The 12,962-nt window shown below is 45.6% G+C and overlaps 1 protein-coding gene across 1 annotated transcript in view; it reads right to left on the bottom strand.

The window, feature by feature from the left end:
• Positions 1-12,962, bottom strand: part of CDH26 (cadherin 26) — a gene marked incomplete at its 5' end in the record, with an annotated part of 139,090 nt that overhangs the window by 62,059 nt on the left and 64,069 nt on the right. Inside the window, 2 exons of the mRNA XM_082272873.1 lie at positions 329-445; positions 10,487-10,543. Of these exons, the coding sequence (XP_082128999.1) occupies positions 329-445; positions 10,487-10,543 (174 nt within the window). The remainder of the gene's footprint in view (positions 1-328; positions 446-10,486; positions 10,544-12,962) is intronic.

Here is a 12,962-nt window from a genome sequence, read left to right as displayed (position 1 = left end):
AGATTTACTTTCTTTTGTAACTATGTATGAGTCTCAACTGACATAAAAGAAACAGGAAGGCACAATCACAAAGTAGGTAGCACAGCATGTACAGTATTGTAAATGTAACAAAGATCTACGATTAAGGTGTCCGCTATCAGACTGCTTACATGCTTATAGTTGCTCTCTTATCAAGTAAGAGGTAGAATGGTAATCATTTATATTTATGATATTGTAGATGTAATTTTAGCAAAAGAATGATCCTGCTTGTTAAGAGTTCATATTTAACACATATAGCTACAGGTTTGTCAGGCTACATTATGAAAAAGGCTAACAGTCTTTTTCTTACATCTCCAGCTTTCTTTGGGAAAGGTCCAGGCTCATTTTCCTCCAAGACTATCGTAGTGAGGACCCATCTTCTCTTGGAACGACGCAGTAGAACTGAGCTTCCTGCTGAATCCACATGCTGTTTGAGAAGGCAAAAGAAATGTAAATTATCAGTGGGGTTTCCTTGATGTATCTAATGAAGTATATAATAACAAACCAGCAGGCTTCAAAGTCCTTGGTGCTTCAAAAATTCCTGGCGCTTTCCTGCTCCTTAGGAGCTGCAGGTAAAGCTGCCTATACACGTGAATAGCCGTATGCAGCTGCGTTCACATGTTGACCAATGGCTTCTGCATCAACATATACAGTGAATTTTGCCCAAAAGCAAAAGTGGTGCATGAGGGAAAATTTGTTGTATGCGCATGCTCAGGTAAATGCAGATGCAGAAGCCATTGGAATTTACACAAATATGGCTGCATATACCCTTTCACTTATATGAGTGCCTGTACATGTTACCCGTTAAGCTTATGCTTCATTTGATTAACATTGTTTAGTGCAGTAATGGTCAAGATTCTTGGTCTATGCTCTATGGGGTCTTGAGTGCAGCCCCTCACATCACAAAAGGGCCCACACAAAATAATTTAGTAAATGTAATGCTGCAGAAAGCAGGCACATACAGAAGATTGTAAAATACAATGGGAATGCTACAAAAGATGGTCAAAGACTATAAACTATAGGAGCTATTGGAGACTGGGGACATGTTATAGAAGACAGTCATTGACTGGAGAAATGTTGCATGAGACTTCTAGAAATCACTATTATTCTAGTCCAAGGCATACAATACTGCTGCATTATACACTTGCACGAGCCCTTAATATTTCACCTAGCAATATCTAATAAAAAATATCAAACCATAAAGAGATGAAAAGGACAACACTGATAATGTAACAGTGTAAAAGAAAACAAAAAAATCACAACAGTCAAAAAACTGGATTTTTGTCTTACCGTAAAATCCCTTTCTCTGGGGCTTACTGATGGACACCGCTCCATGTCTTTCAGACCATAGGGCTTATGCTGCTCTCTCTTCAGGAGTAGGATTAGGTAGAAACAATTTTGGCTATGCCCCTGAGGCAGTCCCAAGGGGTATACCACCACTTCTTGCTACAGGACTTCAGTTTGTAACAAGCAGTGTCAGAAGAATACATAACTCAACCCAACAGAGGGGCGGCTGTGTCCGTCAGTGAACCTCAGAGAAAAGGATTTTATGGTTAGACAAAAATCCAGTTTTCTCTTCCAGTCTCCTCGTTCACTGATAGAAACAGCTCCTTGTCTTCTAGACCATTGGGATGTCCCAATGTAATGTCAACATGAGGGGTGGGAAAAACACAGCAAGAGATATAATTCCCCATCAAGGCTAAACATAGCCACCCAGGTAAAACAGGAGCTCAAGCAGGAACAGTTGTAGCTCACCACCAGGAAAAAATCTACACCCTCAAGAGGAGGGAGCCTCGGCAAACCACAGCCTGCAAAACTTTGTGGTTGAATCCCGCATCCGAAGATGCAAGTAAATCCAGCTTTTAAAATTTTGTGAATGCATGTACAGACGACCACGTAGCCACCTTGCACACCGGAACCACTGACGCCTGATGACGGAAGGCCCAGGAGGCACTAAGCGCCCTTGGAGAATGCGCCTTGACAGGAAAAGGAGGAACCTGACCCTTAATGGACTAGGCCTGCACCACCGTCTGCCTGATCCACCTGGAAATGCTCTCAGCAGATGCGGCCTGCCCCTTACGATGTCCATCCATAAGAACAAACAAAGAATCGGATTTCCGAATCAGTTCAGTCACCGCTAGGTGCACCCGAATCGCCCGGACCACATCCATGGAATGTAAAGCAATTTCCTTAGGATGTTTTGGCTTAGGAAATAAAGAAGGTAACACAATGTCTTCATTCAAATGAAACCCAGAGACAACCTTAGGAAGGAACGCCTGACAGGGTAGCAACACCACTTTGTCCCTATGAATCACCAGGTAAGTTTACCGACAGGACAACACAGCCAACTGACACCCTAAGTGCAGATGTAATAGCGACTAAAAAGGCCACCTTCTGCAACAGAGTGAGCAGAGGGAGTTCACAAATGTTTTCAAAAGGAGGCTTTTGAAGCACCGACAGTACCAAATTGAGATCCCACGGAGGTACCAGGGATCGCACCAGAGGAGCCAGATGATGAACTCCCTGCACAAAAGTGTGAACCAAGGATTTTGCAATCAACGGTCTTTGGAAAAATATGGCCAAAGTGGGAGATCTGGCCCTTGATGGTGTCCAGAGCCAAACGTTGGCCTACACCTAGTTGCAGAAACTCCAACAGGCGAGACACAGAAAAGGGACTGGGAGAAACCCCCCGGGACTCACACCAAGTAATGTACACCTTCCAAATACTATGATAAACTTTCCTGTTAGTAGATTTCCTGGCTTTTGACAATGTAGGAATCACTGACTGACAGCCCTCTGTCCTTCAACTTCTGGCTTTCAATAGCCAAGCCATTAAAGCCAGCGACTGTAAAGCAGGATGGAAGATTGGTCCCTGAGAGGAAGTTTCCAAGGGACCTCTGCTACCAGCCTTGCCAGGCCTGCGTATCAAGACCAGCGAGGCCAATCTGGTGCCACCATAATGATTGGAATCCTTTCTACCTTGACTCTGTGTAGCCATCTCAGCAGAAGTTGTATTGGATGAAAGGCGTAAATCAGACGATACTGACCCCAAGGGGCCACCAGGGCATCTGCGGCGTCGGCCAGAGGATTCAGAGACCTTGAAACGTACCTCGGCACCTTCCTGTTGAGAAGGGAGGCCAGCAGGTCTACATCGGGGATCCACCACCGAGGGCACATTTGATGAAACACCTCCAGGTGAAGAGACCATTCTCCCAGATCCAACGTCTGCCGACTGAGATAGTCTGCTTGCCATTCTCTACCCCCGGAATGTGCACAGCAGAGATGGCCGGAAGGTATAGTTCTGCCCACTTCAATACCAGCCACTTCCCGGGCCGCCAGGGCACTCCTTTTCCCCCTTGATGATTGACATATGCCACAGCCGTAGCATTGTCCGATTGTATCCTCACAGGGCGTCCCCGCAGACGATCCGTTCATTGAGACAGACAAAGTCTGATTATCCGAATTTCCAGGATGTTGATCAGCAGACTGGAATCCTCTCGAGTCCAAATACCTTGGGCCGAGTACACTTCCAAGACACCTCCCCACCCAGACAGACTGGCATCCGTGGTTATCACAGTCCAATACAGGGGTAGAAAGAAGTTTCCCAGGCGAAGTCCTGGGGAGCAGAGCCACCATAGCAGAGACCCCCTCGTATATCGACTCAACAGAATCAGATCGTCCAATGACAGAGGATCCTTGTTCCTTTTGGCCAGAATCTTTTTGCAGAGGTCTGGTATGGAACTGTGCAAACGGAACCGCCTCAAAGGTGGAAACCATCAGGCCCAACACCTGCATGCAAGTCCTGAACGACGACCGACGGTTGGACAACAGGAGCCAAATCACATCCTGTAGCTTCAGTAGTTTTGCCTGTGGAAGAAAAACCTGGGCCGATGATGAGTCCAGCGTCAGACCCAAGTAGTCCAGTTTGGTGGACAGAGTCATATCTGATTTCTGAAAATTCAGTATCCATCCGAACTCCTGTAGAGTTCGCACAATAATGTCCAAATCGGCTTCTAGACCTGGAGAAGACTCTGCATGCAGAAGCAGATCACCCAGGTAACCCTGTATCATGATCCCCTTCTGCCTGGCAAGGCCAGCACTGAGGACAAAACCTTTGTGGACACTCGAGGAGCTGAGGCAAGACAAAAAGGGTAACGCCACAAATTGATAATGCTCCTCGCCCACGGCAAAAGGAAGAAAAACGCTGATGCCTGACATATATAGGAATATGAAGGTCCTTGAGATCGATAGAAGCCAGAAGATCCCCTTGATGAAGGAAAGCTACTACCGTGCGGATAGACTTGAGGGCCAAGAGTGGACGAACCTCACCTTCCTTCCTGGGAACTGTAAACAGATTTGAATAAAAACCTTTAAAACGTTTCCTACCCTGGAACCGGCACAATGACCCCTTGCGCCAACAGGTCCTGCACTGCCCCGTAGGGGCCCTGTAGCTGATCGTGAGACAGGGGCAAGTTGGAAGGAAAGAACCTCTCTGGAGGCAAGGACCGAAACTCGATCTTGTAATCGAACCATCGACCCATTGTCCTGAATGAGCAAGGTCCATGGCTCCGGAAAAAGGCGAAGACGTCCCCCCACCCCAGATGCGCTAAGGGCATCCCTTCAGGCTGGGGAAGGCTAGTCTGCAGAACCAGTAGTGCCCGCTTTCGACTTACTATTCCAGGCTCTCTTGGAGCCTCCTGCAAATTACCCCTAGCAACCCGCAGAAGTAATGTACTCTTACCTCCCAAAGGGCCCTTAATGATCTCTTCCATAGAGGCACCGAACAAACAGTCACCTACAAAAGGTGGATCAGTCAGCACCTTTTTAGAAGCCTGGTCAGCCGACCAGTGCTTCAACTGAATCATGTGGTGAAGAATCACCACCGTCATGCATCACAAATGTACTGTAGCCCCTGGATCAACTGATCTGCCAGCTCAGGAGGGTGTTGACCCCCTTCCAGATCCTGGTGTAAAATTTGTGCCTATTCCGTTAAGATCTGATACCAAGGTCATAGCAAACACCGGCCTCAACATTGAATCTGCCATGGTGAAAAGCTACCAGACCAGAGCCTCAACTCTCTTGTCCACAGGATCCCTAAAGGCTGGAGAATCCTCCACCGGCAAAAGTGTGGCCTTATTCACAGTAACTCACAAAAGTGAGTACACCCCTCACATTTTTTGTAAGTATTTTATTATATCTTTTCATGTGAAGACACTGAAGAAATGACACTTTGCTACAATGTAAAGTAGTGAATGTACAGCTTGTATAAAAGGAGTAACTTTGCTGTCCCCTCAAGATGGCCTAGGCTGTAAGAAGATTGCCAAGACCCTGAAAATGAGCTGCAGCACAGTGGTACAAGACCATACAGCAGTTTAACAGGACAGGTTCCACTCAGAACAGACCTCGCCATGGTCAACCAAAGAAGTTGAGTGCAAGTGCTCAACATCCTATCCAAAAGTTGTCTTTGGGAAATAGATGTATGAGTGCTGCCAGCATTGCTGCGGAGATTGAAGGGGTGGGGGGGTCAACCTGTCAGTACTCAGACCATACGCTGCACACTGCATTAAATTGGTCTGCATGGCTGATGTCCCAGAAGGTAGCCTCTTCTAAAGATGATGCACAAGAAAGCCCGCAAACAGTTTGCTGAAGACAAGCAGACTAAGGACACGGATTACTGAAATCATATCCTGTGGTCTAATGAGACCAAGATAAACTTATTTGGTTCAGATGGTGTCAAGCGTATGTGGCATAAACCAGGTGAGGAGTACAAAGACAAGTGTGTCTTGCCTACAGTCAAGCATGGTGGTGGGAGTGTCATGGTCTCGGGCTGCATGAGTACCATCGGCACTCGGGGGTACAGTTTATTGAGGGAACCAACATGTACGGTGACATACTGAAGCAGAGCATGATCCCCTCCCTTCAGAGACTGGGCTGCAGGGCATTATTACAGCATAACGACCCCAAACACACCTTCAAGATGACCACTGGCTTGCTAAAGAAGCTGAGGGTAAAGGTGATGGACTGGCCAAGCATGTCTCCAGACCTAAACCCTATTGAGCATCTATGGGACATCCTTAAATGGAAGGTGGAGGAGCGCAAGGTCTCTAACATCGACAACCAGCTCCATGATGTCGTCATGGAGGAGTGAAAGAGGACTCTTAAATAATGGTGGGCACACAAAATATTGACACTTTGGGCCCAATTTGAACATTTTCACTTAGGGGTGTACTCACTTTTGTTGCCAGCGGTTTAGACATTAATGGCTGTGTGTTGAGTTATTTTGAGGGGACAGCAATTGAACACTGTTATACAAGCTGTACACTCACTACTTTACATTGTAGTGAAGTGTAGTTTCTTCAGTGTTGTAACATGAAAAGATATAAAATATTTACAAAAATGTGAGGGATGTACTCACCTTTGTGAGATACTATAACCACGTCCACAGACGGTGGAACCATAAGTTTCTTCAGGAGAGATTTCTGAAAGGGATATCTCCTAGCGAAACGCTTAGGTATTTCAACCATGCGTTTCGGGGAACCCCACTGACTAGTGACAATCTCGTCAAAATTGGCAGGAAAGGGGAACACCTTTGTCACCTTGGAAGATTTTCGGGTGCCAAACTGCACCGGCGTCGCCAACTCAGCATCAGCCGAGTCCTCCAACTTTAAGGTTTCCTGCACTGACACAATTAAGGCCTCCACCAGCACCTTTTCATGCGCGGCTGCAGAGGAGGAGGATTCGCCCTCACTATTAGAGCATTCAGCGTGCGTGGGCTCAGACCCAATGGGCTGACTCTCGTCCGCAGCAGCCAAATCCACCTCAGACTCTGAGGAGGCAGAGGATACAGGTGAAGGCGGGGGGGGGGGGGGGGGTCGCTTCTTGCTAGGCTGCCTTTGCAGGGCCATATCTACCTTAGAGACAACTGACTGCAGAGCTACCATCATGGCCACCAGAGCAGACTGAAACCAGAGGGTCCCGCAGCTTCTAAGAGTGGGTCAGGTGGTAATACAGGCTCCAGAGGCTCCATGGTGAATTGGAGTTGCGCCGTGCACAAGAAAAAAGTTTTCTTTTTAAAAAAAAAAAAAAAGAACCCCCCCTCCCCCTGTACACCGCTGGAGCACCACAAGAATTAGAGCACCCACGGCGCTGTATAGCAGAGGATGGATGGTATACCCACAGAGACTCCCCACCCCAAAGCCGGAGAGCACCAAACAGCCTGCCACACTGCGGTGGAAGAGAAAGCACTGACACTAGAGGCCCCCGCTGCACATCACCGCATTCAGAGTACAAGAAAATGGCCGGCGCGATTTGCAATGGGAAACCAAAAACATGGCCACCAAACTCGGGAAACCGCATCCATGGCAAAATTGGACCCGGGACCCCACTGGAGTCCAGGGAAGAAAGCATCCACCAGGAGGAACCCCCCAGGGACCCCCCCCCCCTGCAGCACCAAGGTACAGGCACCCCCAAATGTGGGGCCGACAGCGACACCCACCCACTGCTCTCCAGCCCAACAGCAGTGAACTCCCCCCACCCAAAAATACACTCGTGCCCCCCAAAAGTGGGGCTAAGGGGGGAGACAGGGGGCAGGTGAGGGCAACCGATGCAGGGGAACCCCGCTAGGGAGAGGAGGGAAAATGTGAGGGGAGGGAGGACACGGAAGGGGGCCTACCATCCCCAGGGAGGGCCCGCGACCACCCCAGAAATTCTAAAAGAAAGGAGGGGGACACTACTCACCACACCACGGCATCAGGCGGGCATTACTCCCAGCAGTCCACCACACCATCCTAAAAAGGGGGTGTTGCGACTCTGATTGTCACTGCTGTCGTGACCAGGGCTATGCGACCTCGCAAGGTATTTCACTCCCTGGCCAGCCCCGGTCCAGTGCGTCATGTCACGGCCAACCTAGCACAGAGCTAATAGTTGGGCCACGCTCGCAGACCAGACTGGGAAGACGATAAGGATCTAGGATATCCAGTGTGTCGCCCAGTCCAGCTGTTTATTGTAGTTCACACAGAAACAGGTTAATTTTAGTTCACACAGGAAAAAAAAATAATAAAGAAAAAAGGAAAAAATTCCATTCAAAAAGGAAAAAATGCCAGGACCGCAGATCTCAGCAGAGAGCCAGGTCCTTACTCCTGACTAGGCAGAAAAAAACTATAAAGTCCTATAGCAGGAAGGGATGGTATACCCCCTGGGACTGCCTCAGGGGCGTAGCTAAAATGGTTTCCGCCTAGTCCTACTCCTGAAGAGAGAGCAGCATAAGCCCAAAGGTCTAGAAGACATCATGGAGCTGTGTCCGTCAGTGAATGAAAGAGAAAAATATTTTTCCATCACTGGAGTAATACCCTAGGTAAAAAGAAAACAGACTGTTGTGCCAAAGAGCCATAGATTGGACACCAGGGGTTTAGTAAGTATTGTTGGTAAAATAATCTGATAAAGAGATCAGTTGCTAACCATTTAAACCTATTTTAATAGTATTTTTTCTACAAATGACATTCAAATTTTAAAATATTTAAACTCTTTGTAGAAGTAGTGTGACCTTTGCCAAAGGAGTTCTATGGTCACAGCACACAGTTTCATTTTAGAACATCAGCATTCCAATAGCAATACAAAGAATAGATATATTTTAAAAAAAAAATCTCCTTTCATGCGGTGAGTGCTAACTGTCTGTGGCCACAACTTCCTCGATTCCCTGCATGTTTTGCAGCTTCTCCTCTGCTGTTTTACTTCAATTTCTTCAGCCTGGGTTCACACAGGAGCAGTGCGGGAAATTGCATGTGATTCGTACTGGAATCGCACCTCATTCCTGTTCAAATTGCATGCGGTTCTTTACAGTGCAATATGAGCCTATTCGTTTTGTATGGGCTCAAATTGCATAGGAAAAGTATCGGTACTCCGTATCAGTGGGTACTTAACCAAAATGATCAGTACTCATGCTGGCCGGTAAAAAAAAAAAAAAAAAACACATCAGTGCGACCCTACTAGAAATTAAAAAAAAAAAAAACTGAAATGAAAATAGGATTTTACACTTTTACCATAGATATATTTTAAGGTATGAAACTTAAATTCAGGATTTGATTCCTTCTCATATGACATCCCTGATAGAATGAGAAACTCAGCGCATGTTATAAAGCAAAATGAACACTAGAAGGCGCACTTATCCATACTTCCAAACCACTATTTTCCAAGTTAACTGTGAATCTTCAGACAAGTCATTAATTATTATTCAAATAGAACTTACTATTGGACAAAAGTTTCAAGGTCTGTCAACACATCAACACCTGCCTAACAACACATTCTTGATGTCATGCAACCTCAAGATTTCCCTTTGTAAACGTCTGGTTCAAGCAGTTCTTATAAGGGTGCCAATTTACAAGAAGGAAGCCTTTGCTGGGAGAAATTCACGGCCTGCTTTTTCTGCACACCTTCTGAGAAATGCTTGCTCTCTCACCAGCATGATTACCAATTTCTGATTTTGCTAATGTGGGCCAGGCTGGCATTAAGTCAGGACTCCTGACCTGCATATCTGCAAAGTTTTTTGAATCAGTCCTGGTTGAATAAGCATGGTTGTAGGCACTGTCATTTGTGTGGATGATGGCAACACCTGGCTGGCTAATAGTCCTGCAAAAAATATATGTCTGGGTTAGATGTTGTCATCCAATCTCTGTTTTCCTGAGAAGGTTGGCTCTAGTGGGGTTGCTGCTTGTGCAATCATGTCTGCTCGACTGATCCCAGTGTGCATATTGATTCACAGATTATGCTCTGAAAAGACGGGGTTATTAGAACACAGAGGTAGATCTCTTCAAGAGAACTGCTGTAAACAGGCAGAGAATAACTTTCCTGGGACCTGATGCAAGCAGTTCTCCCCCCCATATGTCAGGTACCACAAACATAAATGCCTCACAAAATGTAAGACAACTAATCAGGAGTCTCTTATAGCTTAAAGTGGTTGTACAGGCTAAATAAAACCTTCTATGGTCAGCTCCCCCTAGATGTCGGAAAATATTTGTTTTTTGAAACTTAAATCAATGAGTTTAGTTCTGCTTTAACCCAAAGGCCCTCAGGAACACCAACCTTCCTTACCCTCAACTTACCTATTGCTATACCTACATTCTATATTCACAATGTGATACTGTACATTTTTTATGGCTTCTTATTCTACAGTGTGCACTTGTATCTACCATTCCATGTCATTCACAGTCTGTATGTATGTATATTTGGATGCTCTTTTTTTAAAAACCTAATAAAAAATCTTTTGAACAGAAAAGGTCTGATGCAGCTGAGATTGTCTGGATTAGGGCAAAGATGTCACAACTATAGCAGAATGCAGGTTTGTTGATGTAAACCTGCACTTTGCATTCGTACAGTAATTCCATATGGGTGTGTCTGTCTCAGTCATTAACCTTGCAGTCACACCTAGCCCTATATATTACTTATTCACAGGACTGTAATGTATTGTACATACCCGCTTTTTTCGTGTCTGGACCCCTCCTTGTTGCTGCTCTGCGTGGACTGTAACCACCTGATAATGAAAAAAAATGCACATTATTTCAAAATACATTTTCATACAGTCTTGTTTTAGCACAAATATTCCACTCCAGATAAAACGGACATGGAAATGTATGGTGTGGTTGAATCACCCACTGCCTTTTTTTACCTCTTGTAGATCCAATAGCTAGATATCTTTTTAAAACTTAACTCCACTTTTTTTGAAAGAAAAAAAAGCATTCCCCTCTGGGTGATCTCTGTACATTGCAAGGATTTTAACAAACTTTCTTGCAGATTCCTACCGTTTGTAATTCTAAAGAAATTCCTGTTTGTTTCTCTGTGCTAAGTGAGTCTGATGGGAGTGGTTTCATAATTATCAATTAGCTGTAGTAGCTGCAGGGCACTAATGAGGGAAGCTGCTGGGCCTGCATCCCTTTAGACGTGTTCTTCTTGGGAGTATCTCACCAAAAATGACATTTTTGTTGCAGGAAATGCCAGAAATATGAGTTGTATCTTAGTGTAGACTTCTGAGAAAATCAGTGAGCCAATCACACAAGAAGGAAATGATGTTTCTGGGGTGTGGTCACTATACATTCTGTGTACAGAACACATCTAGGTAGGTTGTTTTCAACCACTCCTCGGCTGTCTCTCTGTGTAACGAACCCACCCAAGGGGTCACCCACACCCCCTACCGTGCTAACCCCTTACACATGATGCGGGCAGTTAAAGTAAACCCAAAATGGAGGAGATACTGAAAACAACGGTCTATGGTTTATTCTTCCAATTTGCTGGAAACAAGTGCAAGCATCCAAACAGCATAAATCAAACAAACATAAAATAAACCCTGGCCACTTGGGGCGTCTACCTTCACAACACAGGAACCTACCTATGGTGTCGGTCCCAACCTACTGCTGGGCAGACACTGCTGGTCATACAGCAGAAGACCAATAGTCTATTTGTTTTCTTTTCACACAGAAAAAGTCAACACTAGACCTTCAGAAGTCTCTCAGCTCACTGCTCTCCTTAATGCACAAAGCCTCAGGATGCAGCAATCAGTAGTCATCCTCTGGATAACTTATAAAGGCCTTAATTGCCTCATTCTGAATAGCTGAAGCTTTCCAACGTCCTTAAACCTTTCTGGCTATCTCTGCAGCCGACACCTGATCGTAATTGGTGAATTGTCTAAACAAGGCATAAATGTATCTCCCGTCTGTGACAACACCCACAGATTTACCTGACTTCCTGTCACAATATACACACATTATATATATATATATTAGGGATGCACCGAAATTAAATTCTTGGCCGAAGCCGAATAATAATGAAATGCTTGGCCGAAGGCCGAATACCGAATGCGGTGTTTCGCATTTTTTCCATTTATTTTGCCAATTTTTAGGGGGCACGCTGATGGGCACATTTTATGTTAGGGGGCACGCTGATGGGCACATTTTATGTTAGGGGGCACTCTGATGGGCAAAACAAAACATTTAAATCAGCGTTGCTCTTAACATAAAATATGCCCATTAGCGTGCCCCTTAACATAAAATATGCCCATCAGAGTGCCCCTTAACATAAAATATGCTCATCAGCATGTCCCTTAGCATAAAATAAGGGGCACGCTGGTGGCCACATTTTATGTCAAGGGAGCACTCTGTTGGGCACATTTTTTTTCTTTTTTTTTTTAAGGGGCACTTTATAGGGCACTCTAATTAGCATGGCAACATATGGCATAATATGCCAGTCTCCACACTAATGCTTGTGCAGCTACCGTATTCTCCCCCAAATGTGCTCCACATACCTGAACTGCAGCCAGGTCGGAGCCAAAAGCCGCGAACAGGGGGGCGGGGCGTGCACATAGTGTCACGTCCTAGCTCGCTGGACCGAGTGTGAAGGAGCCGCAGTCAGGAGCAGGGGGCGGGACGCGCGCGTGACGTCACACCCCCTACTCGCGGCCGGACAGGACACCGGCGGCCTGTGAGCAGGGAGCCGGGAGCCGCAGTGAGGAAGGGGACTGAAGGACTTCTAGGTAGCGGGCTCGCGGTCCGGGCGGAAGCATCGCGCGGGCCGCCATTTAGTGACCGCCGCTGTAGTGCCTCCGGCTATGTTTACAGTGATGCTCGGGGATGGCGGGTCGCCGCTCGGGACATTGTTCGGCACAAATTTATTCGGCCTTTTTACTTATTCGGCCGAACACCGAAAGTGCTTTTTTTGCTATTTTCGGCCGAATAATGTTCGGTTGCCGAACATTCGGTGCATCCCTAATAAATTTATATATATTATATATATATATATATATATATATATATATATATATATATATATATATATATATATATATATATATATATATATACACACATATACACACACATACATACACATGTATACATATATTATATATGTGTGTGTGTTTATATATATATTTATTATTTATACACACATACATACACATG

This window comes from Pelophylax lessonae (genome assembly GCF_965119305.1).
Source record: "Pelophylax lessonae genome assembly, chromosome: 11".
Taxonomy (NCBI): Eukaryota; Metazoa; Chordata; class Amphibia; order Anura; family Ranidae; genus Pelophylax; species Pelophylax lessonae.
Note: the sequence above shows the minus strand (reverse complement) of the source record. Positions and strands in the feature narration are given on the sequence as shown.